General features: G+C 43.6%; 1 protein-coding gene across 1 annotated transcript; it reads left to right on the top strand.

Annotated features, from left to right (window-relative positions):
* Positions 1-14: 14 nt before the first annotated feature.
* wbp11 (WW domain binding protein 11) lies at positions 15-18,228 on the top strand. The gene is made up of 12 exons (XM_079521501.1): positions 15-256; positions 2,284-2,370; positions 3,223-3,254; positions 3,364-3,457; positions 5,858-6,054; positions 7,506-7,639; positions 9,661-9,821; positions 10,973-11,194; positions 12,659-12,796; positions 14,076-14,366; positions 15,089-15,274; positions 16,078-18,228. The coding sequence occupies exons 2-12, from the start codon at positions 2,307-2,309 to the stop codon at positions 16,764-16,766; spliced, it is 2,208 nt and encodes a 735-aa protein (XP_079377627.1). The 5' UTR covers positions 15-256; positions 2,284-2,306; the 3' UTR covers positions 16,767-18,228.
* The last annotated feature ends 848 nt before the right edge of the window (positions 18,229-19,076 follow it).

The following is a 19,076-nucleotide window of genomic DNA, read 5'->3' on the forward strand; positions in this document are numbered from 1 at the left end:
GGCCACTGGGGGGCACCATAACATTGTGGGTGTCTTCAGTCTCTTCCGGTATTGCTCGCGGCTAACGTACGCAAACAAACAACATGGCGAACCACTAGCTAGGTTGCAGTGTGTTCTTTCATTCTCATGGACATTTGGACGCGTTGTGTTCACACATAGCAGAGAAGGTATCACGGTGTTTTGTTTTTACATCTCTCGCACGGAGAAGTGCGGGCGTAGGGCGTACTTGTGCTCTACATTTCCCACTTGATAAAAGGTAAGTGAACTCCATGATGCCCACACAGGTCCGTCTCTGTCTTGCTAACAGTTAGCTTAGCTGCAGCTCCGAGACATCTTAAATAGAACGGTTACGACATTGAGGGGGGCAGAAACCGAGCGCTGTTCATGCAGCCTGGAGAGGGACAAGCTGGAGTTGGAAATGCATAGTTTTCAACGATGGCGGCGCAAATAAGAGCAATTGTAGGCATGTGTGCCACATGGCAACTGTTTTAAAGTATTGTACAGTGAGAACTAAAGTCTCTAGTGTTTATGTTGTACTATTACTACGAAACCATCTAAAATAAAGGGATTTAAGATCATTAAAGCTGGACTGTTGCCTGAGTCCAATGCATGTCTGCCTACTGTCCAGGACGGACTTGTCCCTATTTGTTGTCCCCATTCTCAATAGAAGTCTGTATGTAGAAGAGCCGCCATTGGACTGGCCGTCTGGCCCCATGAAGTGAACGGAGTTGTCGTATAACTCTGTCTTACTCTATGGCTCTGACTGCATTGCTGTCACTAGCTAACGTGCTAACAGTGCTCAGCTAACCTAGCTTTTTAAACTGTTGCTAATCTTATACTGGTGAAATGGCACCATTATTGGAACTGTAGCTTAAGTGGTTATTAAATGGCCAGTTGTTTTGTTGCAAAAGCTTGCATACCCGCGATAGCCATACGCTTACAAAGGCACATGGATTGTTGTCTTACATAACTGATAAAGATGAACTCAAACGTCATAAATGGACTGCCATGCAGTCACTGGTATAAAGGTACAAGTCAGGCGTACTAAAGGGACTTGGGAGACGTCGCATAAGCTCTACTGTATGTCTCCATAATATGGAGTCCATATAGTCATAGCTACCATGCATATCATCCCTTGTGCTAGGATGATAACACATCATCCAGCGAGCTCTGTGTGCACAGTGTCGCTCGTGAATATTGTCACTTCATATTGAGACAGGGCAGTACACTGGATGGAACACAATTAGATCAACGAGTATGTGGCTATTTTGAACTGATGAAACCCACTTTCTGTTGTTTTGATTGATTGAAGTATCCATTAACAGTTTGCAGAATAGGTACATTTCAAGCACAACTCAATACAAAAACGCAACTGTGGACACCGCATAGGCCTATAGCATATCACTTGTTTACAATAAGGTCCACCATACTGCCCAATTATCATGACTTAAGAATAGTGATTTAGTAATAAATATTTGATAACCATACATTCGCAATTTAAATATGTATCCATAAAGCCTAGAACAGTAGATTAAAATGCAACTTTCGCATAGTGGCAATGATGGGCCTGGCTCATACCTACCCGTTGTTACTTCAAAGCTTTTGACTTAATTGCATTGTATATCATTCACCTTGTCTAAGTTAAACAGTCATGTCTGTCTTCTGTTTATTCTCTCCTTGTTCTTTCCTCTCTCTCTCTCTCTCTCTCGCCCTCCACTCTCTAGTCTGACAATTCAACTACTAAACTGTCTCTACGTTGGATCAGTTATGTGTACAGTCATACAGTGTGTGATATTTATTTATTTTGTTTATAATTTTGGTGTCGGCATGTTGGCACTGTAAACATTGTGTTCTTTAAAATGTAATCCCGTAAGGCAGGGGCTCCCAACCTTTCTGATATTGCCACGGACTGGCCCTTTTCATAAAATGTTCGCGGACCGGCATGGCTGGGCGGAGGAGGGTGGGTCGCGGTCGCGCATCATCGTACCAAAACACGGACTGGCCTCAAGTACCCTACCCACTGCTATATTATTATATCGCAACATAATGTTATACCAGTGTCATTGACCATATCATTGATCCTGGTGACGCATTATTATAGATTCACGTGGGATTCCCTTCTCGCGCACCAGTGGGACATGTCCCGCGTACCAGCACAGGTACACGTACCAGTGGTTGGGAACCGCCGCCGTAAGGGGTGGGCTGTGAAAGGCAGCCAGCCAGATAATAAGAAGATTCATTCATTCATACATCCAGCTGCTAATTCCAGTTGTTTCTCATCAGGGTGAAGGAGCTGCACCGTCACCATGGGGCGACGTTCGACCTCCTCCACCAAGAGTGGAAAGTTCATGAACCCCACCGACCAGGCCAGTAAGTACAACAATCACTCTTTAACCCATTTACACCGTTTTCTATATCAGTAATACTCAAATATTCATGTCAAGGACTCCCAAAAATGTATGTATTTGACCGCTGACATTCATGACGGGAACCCCTTATGGTGTTTTAAACATTATGTTATACTTTAGCTATTAAAAATAGCAGATCTACAAGCTCATAGCGTGGCACCGAGGGTCCGAGTGCCGCGTTACGAGCTTGTAGATCTGCTATTTTTGAAAAATCGTGAATGTGGCGCAAATCTTTGAATATATATTCTTTCAGAGCGAACGCGGCCAAATACAGATAATTCCTGGGGGTCCTTGACATGAAAAAGGTTGAGCACCACTGTTTAGAAGCCTTTTGTAAACATACTCTTGACTTTTTACTGAGAGTGGCCCGACTAGCAGCATATCAAATGAATGAATTCTGGGCGGGAACCCCTTTTGGTGTTTTAACTAAGCATCATGTTATACTTTAGCTATTGAAAAATAGCAGATCTACAAGCTCGTAGCGCGCCACTTGGTGGTGCGCTATGTACTTGTAGGTCTGCTATTTTTGAAAAATCGTGAATATATATTCTTTCAGAAGACTTTTTTTTTATTTCGACGTCAGGCCTAAATGGGATAACTTATACTTGCGTAAAGTAATCATGTTGCCATTTGTTCAATATGAAGTGCATTGGTTATGATTTATGGCATCCATAGAAATGAACGTCAACGGCCACCGCACCTCAAAGTGAGCTGCTTGTGAACATGGAAGTAGGGCGATTAGTGATTATGATGACCTAATCCATGCTTAAATAATATGATCATAGCTAATGTTTACACTGTGTGTATTCTCCAGGGAAGGAGGCCAGGAAGAGGGAGCTGAAAAAGGTATTTCTCGATTAAAAGGAATTGTGAAATAGTTAGAATGGCAATTTGCCATCGTTTTTACTTCAAGAGAGGATGATGCTTCACTATTGTCCTTGTCTTTTTTCCACAGAACAAAAAGCAAAGGATGATGGTACGAGCAGCTGTGCTGAAAATGAAGGATCCAAGGCAGATCATCAAAGACATGGAGAAGCTGGATGAGATGGGTGAGGAATAGGATGCATATATACTAGGCCTGTCAGTCGATTAAAATATTTAATCGCGATTAATCGCATGATTGCCCATAGTTAATCGCCGATTAATCGCAAATTAATCGCATATTTTTTATCCGTTCTAAATATACCTTAAATCAGTGGTTTTTAAGATTTTTCATATCAAGGTCCATTATTTATTCTGCATTTGAGCCACGGACCACCATTTGATGACATTTAGCCTTCCAGACCCAAACTAAAGAACTGTATTGATGAGAGAGATAACAGGCTGTATGTTGATCAAAATAACATTTTTTCTAAGTTCTCTAATTGTGTAGACTTCTTGTAAATTAACTTTAAATAATGCATTTGTTTAACAATTATTCAACTCTTGAGAGTTAAAGATCTATAAGGGTTAATTTGGTTACCAACCCTCCATCATTTAGCTTTGGGCCACCTGGAATCCCCTCAGGGACCACTGGTGGTCTTTTCAAGTTTTAAATACTCAACATGGGAGAATGCTTGCTTTATTGCAAATGCCATGGAAGGGGGAAACAAAATCATAAACTCAACACACACACACACACGAGAGCCCCTGCCCCTCTCTCCTGCAAGTCAACATTAGCTTTAGCACTCATTAGCATGGTCTGTGTAGCATGATTAGCATCAAGCTTCCACAACTAACTAACTATGTTTGTCAACCAAAACTGCCAGAGTTTTGCTTTTGCCCAATGCCCACTTCAAAGAGCTTCTGATCTAACACATTGTGAAGCAAATTAATTAATAACGAGCCGAACGGAGGCATTCAGCCTCTGCTCACAGCTCAACTGTGCGCAGCCCTATAGTACTGACGGTCCGGAGTCCGGACTGAGTGTGGGAATGGTAGAGAGAGAGTGGGGGGGGGGGATGAGAGAGAGGCGGGGCTATTGGAATCTGCCTGCCTGCATTCAGATGCATGCGTCTCTCAACCGTTCTGTCAAACTTCACCGTGCGTTAATCGCGCGTTAATTAAATTAACGCCGTTAAAAGGACGTTGAGTTAACGCACGATTAACGCGTTAACTTTGACAGCCTTAATATATACACAAAGTAACACGATTGATATAGTTTACAATTATGACTCAAATATATTGGGCCAAATTATTTTAACTTAAAGGACAACTTCACCACTTTATAACCTTTATAACCAATCATATAATTAGTCGTCGTCCTTTAATAATGCTCATCATAAGATGCCACCATTTTTTTATAAGTATGTAAAAAAAATGATGTCACTCCAGCGGAGCCGGTCTGAAGCACATATACAGTGCTCAACTTAAAGGAGAATTTCAGACTAGAAGGCTTTCTTACCTTTATTTGTAGTTGTTACGTCCCCACCAAAGAGGTCCAGGTGTTATTTTGTGCAAAAGCGCATTATTGGCTATTTCCCCTACCATAAGCCCTCAATGAATTGCATTGAAATGCATTGAATTGAATGGGGCTATGGGGTGTTATGCTAATTTGCTTATTTCCATCGCTCAAAAATCAATATTTTTGGTATATATCCTCTCTTCATAATGTAAATAGTATCCCAAGCGGCTCACTTTACTACTTATTTCGATGGAAATAAGCTAATTAGATCCAACCCCCATTGAGGGCTTATAGACTATTAGGGGAAATAGCCAATAATGCACTTTTGCACAAAACACCTGGACCTCTTTGTTGGGGACGTAACAACTACAAATAAAGGTAAGAAAAAGAAAGCCTTCTAGCATGGAATTCTCCTTTAAACCATAACGTGGCATGTAGCATTGGCTCTTCAGTCAAACAGTACACATATGCCTACTCTGCGTTATCCACGTTCTCACCCAGTGTTGTTTTTGTCGACTAAAACTAAGACGAAAAATGTTCGTGTCGACTACCCTTTTCCACTGACGAAAACTAAGCTATGATGACTAAAACTAAGACTAAATGTATTGACAATTTCGTCAACAGATAAAAACTAGACTAAAATGCTAGGAAGGGCACTAGTGGACAAGAGATCCAGTATAAGTCATTTTACGCTTGGTTGCATGCTGAAAATAGCCGATCTACAAGCTCACAACGCGTCGCAGTTGTGTAAAATCGCGATGTGTAAAATCAGTCATTACGACAACATCAAGGCCCGCCAAAATACGTTTTAGTCGACTAAATCAACTGTAGATTTAGACGACTAAAATCTTATGACATTTAGTCGACTAAAACTAGACTAACACTAAAACATTCCAGGTGACTAAAACTAAATGAAAACTATTCAAGAGACTATGACTAAAACTAAAATCAAAATTTGCTGCCAAAAACAAACACTGTTCTCACCTCAAACGCTGTTTTATTTCTTCAAAAGTAGTGAAACAACTTCTGCTCTTATTCTCCCTACTCTCTTTTTGCCCTGTGTCAGAGTTCAACCCGGTGCAGCAGCCCCTGCTGAACGAGAAGGTGTTGAGGGACAAGAGGAAGAAGCTACGGGAGACGTTTGAGCGCATCGTCCGTCTCTACGAGAGAGAGAACCCCGACACGTACAAGGAGCTCCGCAAACTGGAGCTGGACTATGAGACCAAACGAGGCCAGCTGTCGCTCTACTTTGACTCGGTCAAGGTGTGTTTGTGTGGCCACGGCAGCTGTGTGACCATATTTGACTGAGAGCCTGCCATCGCACAACCTCCAGCTTTTCACCAGAGGAGAAAAACAAACAATTTTTTTTAAAATCCAAAATGGGTTAATAGCACAGGCAGACTCTTCACATACTAGAGCATGTGTGAAATAAGTGTCAGAGCTGAAATAGACATGTAAATATGAAATAAATGCTTAAACGTGTTGCTAGGTGTAATGTTGGAGACCACATAAGACATGTCTGTCAATATGAAATACATGCTTAAACATGTAGCTAGGTGTAATGTTAGAGACCACAGAAGACATGTCAATATGAAATAAATGCTTATTTGCTAGGTGTAATGTTAGAGACCACAGAGCTGTTTTCTCAACTCGCTGTTTTTTTGCAAGACATTACTCTATAAGCCATATCTCCAAAACTGGTGGGTCAAACTGAATAACCAATATGTAAATTTGATTCCCTGCTTTCATATGACATGAAAAAACGAAAATTCAATACAAACAAACAAATTAACTACAACTAAATAGAATTGCAGACACATGATTTAAGTCTTAATTTTCAGCTTTTAGTTTCCACCTCAAGTTTCAGTACCTACTATCTGGTGGGACTGACTGGCCTGATAAAAAAATGACGCATTAAGTAAGGTGGAAACAATGGAACTGTAAAACCCCAAAGTAGAATAACATGCTTTGATGTAATTGTGCAAATTAGATTTTCTGAACATGGCTATAGCTGTGCATGAAGCAACACTTTTAATGCAACGCAATGTGTAGATCGCAGATGGATTCCATTTATCACTAAACTCTTGACTGTAAGTCCTGCATTTATATACTGCCTTTTATCCAAGGCGCTTTACTTAGAAACCATGCAAGGCACCAACCTGCGTAATCCGTCATCCCACCTGTATTGAACTGTCGCATTCACAGTCACACACCTACTTTGGTAGACTCGATGCGAACGGGCGGTGAAGTGGCATCATTCTTGCATATTTAATTTGCTGCGTTTACCTTCACTCTGGCTGTGTTAAACTGGCTTTTTATCCTCATTCGACCATGTCTATCCGCGGTAACGTGACATCTTTGGGGTGCGTCTCCAAACTCCTCATACTCCTCATTTATTTGATGCGATTGCATTCACACCTGCAGTAAATCGAAATCAGGTGTGCTTTGAAGCAAAGCGAAACCCCCGTTTTTTTGGCGAACTAGAATGCGATTGTTTGATCCGCATCAGACTTCGAATGAAGCAAAGCATTCTAGTGTGAATGCAACCTTTAGTCAGAAATCATCCAAAGAAAAGCATCGGATTACATTTGTTTATGCCGTGACCAAATTGATTCACTGGTCGTCTTTGTTCAATAGTGTTTCTACATGCTTGGTTGTCTTTGTCTTCTCTTGTTGTTATAATGTTGTTTTTGTTCTTGTTTTGTTTTTTTCAGAATGCAGAGTCGGTGGAGGTAGACAGTATCCCATTGCCAGAGATGCCCCATGCCCCCTCCAGTATTCTTGTCCAAGATATCCCTCTTCCAGGCGCTCAGCCTCCCTCCATACTGAAGAAAAGCGCTACATTTGGGTGGGCATTAACTTGCACTGTTTTCTGTGATTTAACTAACCTAATAAGGTATTAGTACCCATATCATGTACTTAACCCATTTTGTTATAATGTAGCTATTGAAAAATAGCAGATCTACAAGCTCATAGCGCGCCACTCGGTGGCGAGCTATGAGCTTGTAGGTCTGCTATTTATGAAAAATCGTGAATGTGGCGCACATTTGGAATATATTTTTTCAGAGCGAACATTTTTAACTCAAATCTTTGCTTCTGAGGGGTTCCTGGATTATTTTAAAATGGGGGTCGGTGGCCAATTGCATATCATTTGTGGGGACCTTGACATGAAATATTGAGCACCACTGATACAGAAACATAGGTTCTTCAGAAAAAAACTGTCAGAATTTAGATTTTTTTTTAATTTCGACGTCAGGCCTAAATGGGTTAATGATCAGCATTAGTTAGTTCTGTGTTTTTGTCATTGACTACGTAGTTTTTCTTTTAGATGCGTATTGAGCCCTCTGTACATTCTTTAGAGTTTAGAACGATTCTGATGATAGTCATCCATTCAAAGGGCATGTCACATTCGGGGGGAAAAATACCCGGTCTACAAGCGCAGGGGGTTAGGGGTGGTGGACACCGGTCAATTCATTTAGTAGGGTTTAACCCATTTAGAAAATGTGGTGCAAATCTTTCAATTTATATTATTTAGCAAACGTTTTTAACGCATATTTGCTTCTGGCGGTCCCTGGAACAAAATATTTTGAGATGGGGTTCGGCACCAAGTCTCTGTAAATACGTCTGTAATCCACGTAACTCGAGAACCACCGAATTCAAATTCGACACGCGCGTTCCACACCGCCACAGGGAGTGCAGTGCCCGCGGTTGTCCAGAACTGCCGCAAAAGGGCTCTGGACAGGGCCCCTGCCCAGGCTCCATATATGGAGCTGGCCTGTTCTGACATCACAACACTCCATATTTGGGCATGCAGAGACAGATACAGAAATCTCCATATGTGGACATAAAAGGGACACAGACAGATGGGTGGAACAGGTACTCTGACACGGGTATAGAGGGTATGCGTGTGGCATCATCATCAAACCCGGACGTTATGCGGGAACGCCTACTAAGTGGCAAAAAAAACTACTTTCTGGCATCGACAGCCCATACATCCAAACAGAAAAGTCCAATATGATTGCATTAAACGACGTTAAACAATGTTAAACTCACTTTGCCACTGGATTTGCCATTCACTTTATGCATGGGCATACCCTCTGTTGCATAGCCGGGTGGGGCAGCATGGATCTCCAACTTCCATCGTTACCGACTCGGTGCTCTACAGCCGGGCACCGGTCTAGTATACTATGATTGTGGGGCTCCTTGACGGGAAAAGGTTTGAGGTTTTGAGACATAGAAACATACGTTTTTCAGAAAACAGAAAACAAAACAGACATTTGTAGAATCAGGTCCTTAACCCATTTAGACTGCACGACGTGTGGGAACGTCATAAGTAATCCAACCGACGGATTGCTAGGACGTGTACACACGTCCTGGCGCATTTTCATTGATATCAAACGAGAGAGAAATATTCTGAATTGTTTTATTTTCTTTTTTAGTTGGCCTCTCCTTCTGTACCATAAACCTTGTTCTTTGCGCATGCATGTTGGCGTTCACTTCCCTGTATACGGCTCAGAAAGAATGCCTCGTATCTGCTAATCTAGGGAGCTCTCCGTGGTTTTGACCAGATGGATACACTAAGCTCTTCATTTCTGACTTCTGACCTGCCTCTCGTTAAAAATATGAACGTGAGGGATTATTCAGCGACTTTATCGTAAGCATAGTGAGGTAAGCAAGCAAAAATATGACCCCCTGTCTTTGTCCGGAACGGCTTACAGAGTAAAAGCGGCCCTATCTGCGCGGCACCCCGAGCTGTTATTTTGAAAGAAATCCCGGCGCTGATTGTGTTAATAGGGTAAGTGCGTGGCTTACCTTTTCTACATTTCTATTGCACTCTTATCCATTTTGTCCGCCTCCCCCCTCTCTCAGTAAGGGAGCCCTGTCATCGGGGCCAGTGTCTGCAGCAGTGGCAGGCGTGCCTCGCTTGCCTCCAGGAAAGAAGCCCCCCGGCCCCCCACCAGGCCCCCCTCCACCACAGGTCCTGGCTCTCTATGGCATCCCAGCTCGACGCGCTCACGGCACCGACACGGGTAACACCAGCAACACCAACAACATCAGCACTTTGACTTCTCTAGGGCAGTAGTTTTCAACCAGTGGTCCTTGAGGGGGTTCCAGGTGGTCCCCAGCTAATTGATGGAGAGTTGCTAACCAAATGGGCCCTTCTAGATGTTTACCTCTTGAGAGCGTAAAATTAAACCATCCTTACGGGTCCATTTGGTTTCATTTCAAGCTCAAGAGTTAAATTATTGTTGCACATCTGCATTGCTTTACAAGAAGTCTACACAATTCAACGTTTGCCTGTTATCTCTCCTAATGGTACCAACATCAATACAGAATGGAATAATGGACAAAATCTTGTCCAACGACAACAAAATATTCGTTGGTTTTAGATCTGAGAGGCTAACAGTAAATGTCATCAAATGGTGGTCCGTGGCTCACATACCCAATAGGCCTATCTCACAGCCCGCTTTCCACGCCCACTTCCGGTAAATAGTGGTGTCTTTAACATTAGCATTTACACGTTTTTTTCTCTGGAGAATCTAAGTACATTTTCTAATGTAAAAATCACACCCGTGTGAACTGAGTGGTGTAAGGTTTTATATAGCATGATCAGCTGTGGTCACCCGGATGTGATTTCACAACTGGCTTTTTTTGTGCAGAAAAAATGAGCATGGTTGCTACGGTCATCCAGTTCACCCGGGTGTGATTTAATTACGTCAGAAATTATTTTGAACATAGCAACCATGCTCATTTTTTCTGCACAAAAAAGCCAGTTGTAGGAGTGGTTTACACCACTCAAAAAATGTGACAGACCAATATTATTATGAAGCAAACAAGATGGTAAATCAGCTCGAACAGATAGAACAAACCTTACCTTGAGAAAACAAAAGTTGTAGACTTCTTAAATTACCTGTTAACATGTAGCGTCTATGGAGTGACGTCACGCTATCACCACTAACCCTGAAAGGGGGCGTATTAAGGGGGGCGGGGAAATTCTGTGAGATAGGCTTATACATAATGGGCCTTGATATGAAAAGGGTTGAAAACCACTGCTCTGGAGTTGGTGAATACTGTACGTGCAAGCATACAGTACATGCAATTTTCAAACACGCACATACAAAGCAACTTAGTTCACCCTTGTGCTTCTTATCTAAACCCTGTGTCTCCGCTGCCTGGGCAGAGCCCTCTGTCCCTGGCTTAGATTCGGCCATGGACCTGGGCAGGGAGAGGGACAGCGGCAGTGAGAGCGAGGGGGACGACGGGGACGAAGACGACAGCGACTCGGAGGAGGACAGCGAGGGAGAGAGGGAGGTGGCCGGAGACGGAGACGCTAGGAGGATGACCGTGGAGAGGCCCGACGACGAGAGGGCAAGAGAGGAGGAGAGAGAGAGAGCCGACAGAGGTGAGACTCCTTGAGAAACGTCTGAAGATTGCTTTTATTTTTGCCCATTCTGGGCGGGAACCCCTTTTGGTGTTTTAAGCATTATGTTGTACTTTAGCTATTGAAAAATAGCAGATCTACAAGCTCGTAGCGTGGCACTCGGTGCCGTGCTACAAGCTTGTAGATCTGCTATTTTTGAAAAATCGTGAAAATGTGGCACAAATCTTTGAATATATATATATATTCTTTCAGAGCGAACGTTTTTAACTCAAATCTTTGCTTCTGGGGGCTCCCTGGAACAACATATGTTCAGATGGTGGTCGGCGGCCAATTACATATAATTCTGGGGGTCCTTGACATGAAAAAGGTTGAGCACAATTGATATAGAAACATAGGTTTTTCAGAAAACTGTCATGATTTAGAAGACATTTGTAGAATCGGGCTCTAAATGGGTTAGAGATGCACGGTATAAACGGTAGCGTATCGGAAATTCGGCCAAATCGGCCATGACAATACCATATCGGTATCGATGGGTCTAAAAATGATGCAGATTATTTTCACCGATATTGATGTATCGCAATAATAATGTGACCGTCGATGGCTAAATTCTACATTTCATTTGTGTACTCCTCTCATTCAGTAGTGAAAACAGACTCTTACAAAAGAGTAAATATAAATATGTATTGATTGAATACGTTTAACAGGCCTAGCCCCTATCTAGGGCCTAGGCTTGTTTCCATTGTGATCCTCTGTATGATATCGGGAAACTGTCAGAATCTGTATCGCCAAATATGACCAGATATAATGATCCGATATCGGTCGTAATTTCATAATCGTGCATGCATCCCTACTTTTATTACATAATGCTCACATCATCATGGAAACTTGGGAGATCTGTACGTTAAACAAATTTTGGTGTATTATCGAGACTGGCTTCTGGTTGTCTCCGTTGGGACAAGAATGGTAACGTATATCACAAACTTCCTGAATAGAGGAGGACAGTCCCTGCATGGATGTGTGAATTTCAAGTCCTCAACTTAATCGAAAGGACATAATATTTGTGTCATGAAGTAGCTATCAATTAACACTTTCTAAAGTGTAGGAACTTGATTATCCCAGTTGGGATAATCATCATTGTGTGTGTGTGTGTGTGTGTGTGTGTGTGTGTGTGTGTGTGTGTGTGTGTGTGTGTGTGTGTGTGTGTGTGTGTGTGTGTGTGTGTGTGTGTGTGTGTGTGTGTGTGTGTGTGTGTGTGTGTGTGTGTGTGTGTGTGTGTGTGTGTGTGTGTGTGTGTGTGTGTGTGTGTGTGTGTGTGTGTGTGTGTGTGTGTGTGTGTGTGTGTGTCAGCCACACTTCCCATCTGGTGTTCAAGTGCTATGAATCCGTATATATATTTGTTCTGGTGACATCATGTCAACAAAATAACGTCCCGGGTTTCTGTTCTGCAATAACCATTATTTGATCAACGTTATTTTCCCCTTGCAGGCCGCAGCGTGCGTTTCGCTGACATGCCCCCGCCAGCAGCACCCCAGATGGGCCCAGACGGACGGAAGAAGAAGAAGAGGCTTGTGAAGAAGACCAAGGCCATCACTCCTCTACAGGCCATGATGCTTAGGATGGCAGGTACTGTGCAGTGTTGTTTCTGTCGACTAAAACTAAGACGGAAAATGTTCGTCGACTTTTTTCCCACTGACGAAAACTAAATGAAAACCTAAGCTATGGTGACTAAAAAACTAAAATGATAGGAAGGGACTAGTGGACAAGAGATCCACTATAAGTCATTTTACACTTGGTTGCATGCTGAAAATAGCCGACCTACAAGCTCACAACGTGTCGCGCTGCGACACGTTGTGAGCTTGTAGATCTGCTATTTTTTTAAGAAATGTGTTGCCAAAAACAACACTGGTACTATGTGGTTCACCTCTGTTGATGCTTAGGGCTGGCAGGTACTGTGGTTCACTCCTGTTGTCATCGGCTAGCAATCAGATGATTAGTAACCACATTTGCTAAAAACCTCTACAAAAGTGTATCGACATGCGTATCGAATCGCTCTCAGTGATGGAGATCCACATCCCTGCTATTTGTATTTCCACAGAATTCTTCATCCCAGAAAACGGAAGTTTAGGAGGACTGGATCGTAATAATAATAATAATAATACATTAACTTTATATAGCACTTTTCTGGGCACTCAGAGTCGCTTTACAAAACAACAAATAAAGATACCTCATTCCCGTTACTAGTTACTACTTTATTAGTCAGAAGTAGAGATGTCCCGATACTGTATCGGAAACGTATATGCCAGTCTAACCACCGATCCGACACTGGGGTAAGGGGTTGACACTATGGCAGGGAAAACAAATGTTGGGGCATGTGGAGTTTGCTTTGGAGTTGCCCAAACTGCAAGTGCACATTTGAGTGAGGAGTCTGCTATATATGCACGTGACATGCATATATGCACGTGACATCATCACCAAACCCGGAAGTTATGCAGGAATGCCTACTGATGGGCAAAAAACTACTTTCTGGACAGCCCATACATCCAAACAGAAAAGTCCTATCTGATTGCATTAAACGACATTAAACAATGTTAAACTCACTTTGCATGTTGCTTTGCCACTCGATGGGCTATTCACTTTAAGCATGCGCATACCCTCTATAAACACAACACGAGATATATAGCTAGATATCTATAAGCACTATTCCCGGTTGGTGGACTTCAAAATAAGATATTTTTTCTTTTTGTATTGTCAATCTTATTCTCTGGTATCGGTATCGGCTAACACAGAAATTGTGGTATCGGATCGAAAACGGAAAAAAGTGTATCGGGACATCCCTCAGAAGAGTGGTTACCACATCAGTCATAAACACACCCTAAACGCAACGTATGAATCTGTCTTTCAGGTCAGTCCATTCCAGAAGAGGACGAGGAAGAGGAGGAGGTGGAGGAAGAGTACACGGACGAATCGGACGACTCGGACATCGAGGACAGAGGACCTCCCGGGGACAACCAGTCTCACCTGATGCCCAATCAGCGGCTCCCGCCTCCCGCCGGGCCAATGGGAGGGCCGCAGGGGCCTCCACATTTACAAGGTCCACCAATGGGAGGCCCGCCGCCACCACTGGGTCCACCCCCGGCTCCTCCAATGAGACCTCCAGGTCCACCTTCGGGCCCGCCTCCCGGACCCCCACCTGGTGAGTCAATGATGATCAGTGTTGATTTCGTCGGCTAAAACTTTTGACGAAAAATGTTTGTCGACTACATTTGTCGAATGTTTTTATCACTGAGGAAAACTCAATAAGAACTCAGTAAAAACTAAGCTACGATGACTAAGACTAAATATATACTGACAATTTCATCAACAAATAAAAACTAGACTAGATCCAGTAGAACTAAAATACACGTCATTTCATGTTTGTTTGCACGTTGAAAATAGCAGATCTACAAGCTCACAATGCGTCGCAGCGTGACCGTTGAGCTACATAGATCTGCTATTTTAACCAAAAGTAAACCATGTAACCAAGTGTAAAATCTCCCATTATGACGACACCAAGGCCCGCCAAAATACATTTTAGTCGACTAAATCAACTGCAGATATAGTTGACTAAAATCCTATGCTATTTAGTCAACTAAAACTAGACTAACACTAAAACATATCAGACTAAAATGTGACTTAAACGTAAGTTTTATTAAAAAAAAAACTAAAATCAACTGAGTAATACATCCACCATACATTCTTGTAGCTTCACAGTGACAGACATTTAAAATGAGTGCTGATCTTATCCATACATTTGAGCAGTCTGTGTATGTCTTTACTGGTCATAACTCTGGCACCATCTGACCAAGTTTTTCAGAACAGTAAACTGTCATGATTTAGAAGAGGGCTAGATCATATATTTTCCCATATCATACTCAGGTGCTCCGCCGTTCTTGAGACCTCCTGGCATGCCTGGCGGTCTCAGGGGTCCCATGCCACGTCTCCTTCCCCCCGGACCCCCACCTGGACGGCCCCCAGGCCCTCCTCCTGGTCCCCCTCCCGGCCTCCCGCCCGGCCCCCCACCACGCGGACCCCCTCCCAGGCTACCGCCGCCGGCACCACCAGGTAGTGTGTGTGTGTGTGTGTGTGTGTGTGTGTGTGTGTGTGTGGGTGTGTGTGGGTGTGGGTGTGGGTGTGGGTGTGTGTGTGTGTGTGTGTTCTGCATTTGGTGGAGAACATGACGTTTGTCAGATGTTGGACCATAGTCAAGACATACACTTATTTTACACAAAATGTTGCCTTAGCCACAGCTGAACCGATAAACGTAACACTGTCAACTATACTATACATCAAACATAAGGCACATTGGGTTATATCTTCGGGTGGCTGTGGCTCAGGAGGTAGAGCAGGTCGTCCAATGATCCCTGGGTCGGCGGTTCGAATCCCGGCTCCTCCTGTCCACATGTCGAAGTGTCCTTGGGCAAGACACTGAACCCTACATTGCCTCCAATAAGTCAGCCAGTGTGAGCTCGCCATTGGTGTATGAATGTGGGAAGTGAGGACGCTGGCGTCTACTGTTCGCCGCTTCACCTCCCAATGTTTGAATGAATGAACCATTGTAAAGCACTTTGAGCACTTGGAAAAATGCAATTCATTATATCTTGCACCACCCTTTAAGTTGTTTGCCATTTTTTACTATTTTAAAAAACCTTTTTAAAATAGTTCAAATAGCTGATCTACAAGCACACAACATGTAGATGTAGATCGGCTAGTTGAACTATTTTAAAATGATTTTCAAAATAGTAAAAAAGGGTGGCGCAAGATGGAGCCCAATTATGTTTAAACTCCATGGAAAGGTTTTCCAGTGTCTTTACGGAACAATTCATTCAATCCCAAATCCCGTCTTGTGTTGCGTTTTTCTTTTCCAGGCCTCCCTCCTCCTCCACGAGCCGGAGGGCCCCCGCGGCCCATGGCCCCACCCCTCGCCCTCTTCCCCCCGCCCCTCAACTCCAACGTGCTCAGCGCGCCGCCCAGCATCGTGCAGCGGCAGAAGGGCTCGGGCGCCGGCGGGCAGGAGGGCTCCCAGCAGCCCAGCATGCCGCCGCCGCCCGCCGGCATGCAGATGCCCATGCGTCCCGGGGTCATGCAGATGCCCCCGCCGCCGGGCACCGGCGCCCCCGCGCCGCCGGGCGCCAATCCCGGCGGGAACCCCGCCGGCGGCCACCACCACGCGGCGGCCACCATCGAGAAACGAGCCAACATCACCTCTGTGGCGGCCGCGGGAGGTCTGGCCGGTCTGGCGTCGGGCGGCGGCGTCGGGGCGGGGGGAGCCACCATCTCCGCGAAACCTCAGATCATCAACCCCAAGACGGAGGTCACCCGCTTTGTGCCCACGGCGCTGAGGGTGCGTAGGGACAAGAGCGGGCCGGGGCCCGCGGATAAAGCAGGGGGAGGACGCAGGGGGGATCATCATGACGGCATGGGGCATAAGCAGCAAGCGGCAGCAGCGGCTGCCGCCGCCAACCCCACGCAGATGGGCGCCGTGCCTCAGCCCAACATGAAGACTAAGGATCAGATGTATGAAGCCTTTATGAGGGAGATGGAGGGACTCCTGTGAGACTGCTGAGAGGAGGAGCATGGGTTTGGAGCGGAACACAAAAGGCGGATTATTATCAAGCACCCATTTCGACCTGAGAAAGATCTGAAAAACCATGTTGCTATGTCAGTGGTTCTCAAACTATTTCATGTCAAGGACCCCTAGAATTACATGTATTTGGCCGCCGAACCCCCATCTGAAAATATGTAGTTCCACGGACCCTCCAGACGCAAAGTTTTGAGTTAAAAACGTTCGCTCTGAAAACTGAAAGTTTGTAGATCTGCTATTTTTCAACAGCTAAAGCATACCCTAATGCTTCAAACACCAAAAGGGGTTCCCACCCAAAATGGGTTAAGCAGACATATTCACTCTCGGGTTTGTCACACCACGGAATAATTTGTTATAAAGTACCACCCATCCAAATTTGTCAAGGTATTTTCAAAATGCTCTGAATGCTGGGTGTGTGTCTGCTGAAGGCACTGAAACAGGCCACATTTCGATGGGTATCGTCCTCACCAATCTGATTTTGTGTGTGTGTGTGTGTGTGTGTGTGTGTGTGTGTGTGTGTGTGTGTGTGTGTGTGTGTGTGTGTGTGTGTGTGTGTGTGTGTGTGTGTGTGTGTGTGTGTGTGTGTGTGTGTGTGTGTGTGTGTGTGTGTGTGTGTGTGTGTGTGTGTGTGTGTGTGTGTGTGTGTGTGTGTGTGTGTGTGTGTGTGTGTGTGTGTGTGTGTGTGTGTGTCACTGAGGAACATGCTGGTGTGTCCTACTGATCACTCACAGGATGACTTCAGTAGGCTATGTCTTCGAATCATGATTTAGCCCCGTCCCCCCGGAAAAAAACTCCACTTTTTTTTTTTTACATGCGTTGTCATTACTTTTAAACATGTGTGTTTCTTTCACAGGGTCATCTAAGTTCTACGTGTTCTGTGTTTGAATAATGTAAAGCAGCTATGGTATTTGGTTAACGTTCAAATCGGTCACATTCTCCCCATGGTTGGTTTGCAAGAAAAAGCATTGTGTTCAGTTTGATTGACTTGAGTCAGATGGTTTGGATAGATGCCGTTTGTCTGTGGATAACATTTGTTAAATCTGATGATGTGTGCTATTGGAATAGGCTTTTACATCAAGCAGCTAAAGGTGAAAAATGTGTAATGCTGTAAAAATAAAACAGGAATTGTAATAAGAGATTAAGATGCCCCCCTCCCTCCATGTTTTTATATGTTTTATTTCTTCTTCATCAAAGTAGAATGTTATTTTTTGTTCCAACCAACTGTAGGCCTACACGTACGTTGCTTTGGCTTTACCAGACAGCAATTCTTTTTTTTTTTATGACGGTCAAAATGTTTCTTGTATTGTTGATATCTGAAAGCGCTTCAACTTCAAACAAAGATGTGGAATGTGTGTCAATGTGAAATGGAGACTACACAAATATACATGTCTGAAGCCGTTTGGTCTGAAACTAAATAAATACTTGAAAAACAAAAGCTTATCTTTATTTCAGTGTTTTAGACATGAGTTAATATAAAAGTTCCCTCAATGGAAATTGTGTCGGTACTGCAGGTTTAGTTGCAAAATACTAAAATGCCTAACCTCACGTCACCAGGCTTTCCACTAAATGCCTAAGTAGCTAAGATATAAGATTATAAGACGAGCCCCATTTTTCAAGACTCATTTGTGGAAAGATGACCTTGAATGTCAAATAATCTAGTCCTCGAAAATAATATTCAGCCAATAGGGTATTATGTTTTACCAAAATGCAAAACCAACATTTTGAAATTCAAAATTGGGGGTGAAAGCAGCAGGAAATATACAAGTGGTACAAATACCGGTAGGTCCAAGAATAATCAGAAGAGATACAGTACATCTGATTTAACTGTATTACCCAGGGGGCAAACCACCCTTTTTTTAGGAAACCTGCATTTGTCATAACATACAAAGTTGTCCACCAGAAATAATATCTATGACCCCATAGGATCACAACCTATATGGACAACTCGGTCAATTTTGTTGCGAAAGTCCAATTTGGCTGCCCCCAATATTAGCCCCTATTAGTTATAATGGGGGGTGAATAGGGCAATGTTATGAATACGAACATTTTTTGTATTGCAAGTTTCCATTATTAGCACCAAAAAAATAGGTTTTGGCTCTAACTTCTGAACCAGATAAGCTAGAAATGCAAACTTGGTGTCTATTTCATGGTTTCTGACCATGAGAGACTCAATGGAATACCTATTTTCATTATTGGGTGTGTCTGGACCCTTATTGTGCATATTTACAAGATGGTGGCTACCCGAAATAGTGCTTTACCATGATTTCTACCATGATTGTTGAC

Source organism: Electrona antarctica, assembly GCF_951216825.1.
Source record: "Electrona antarctica genome assembly, chromosome: 14".
NCBI lineage: Eukaryota > Metazoa > Chordata > Actinopteri > Myctophiformes > Myctophidae > Electrona > Electrona antarctica.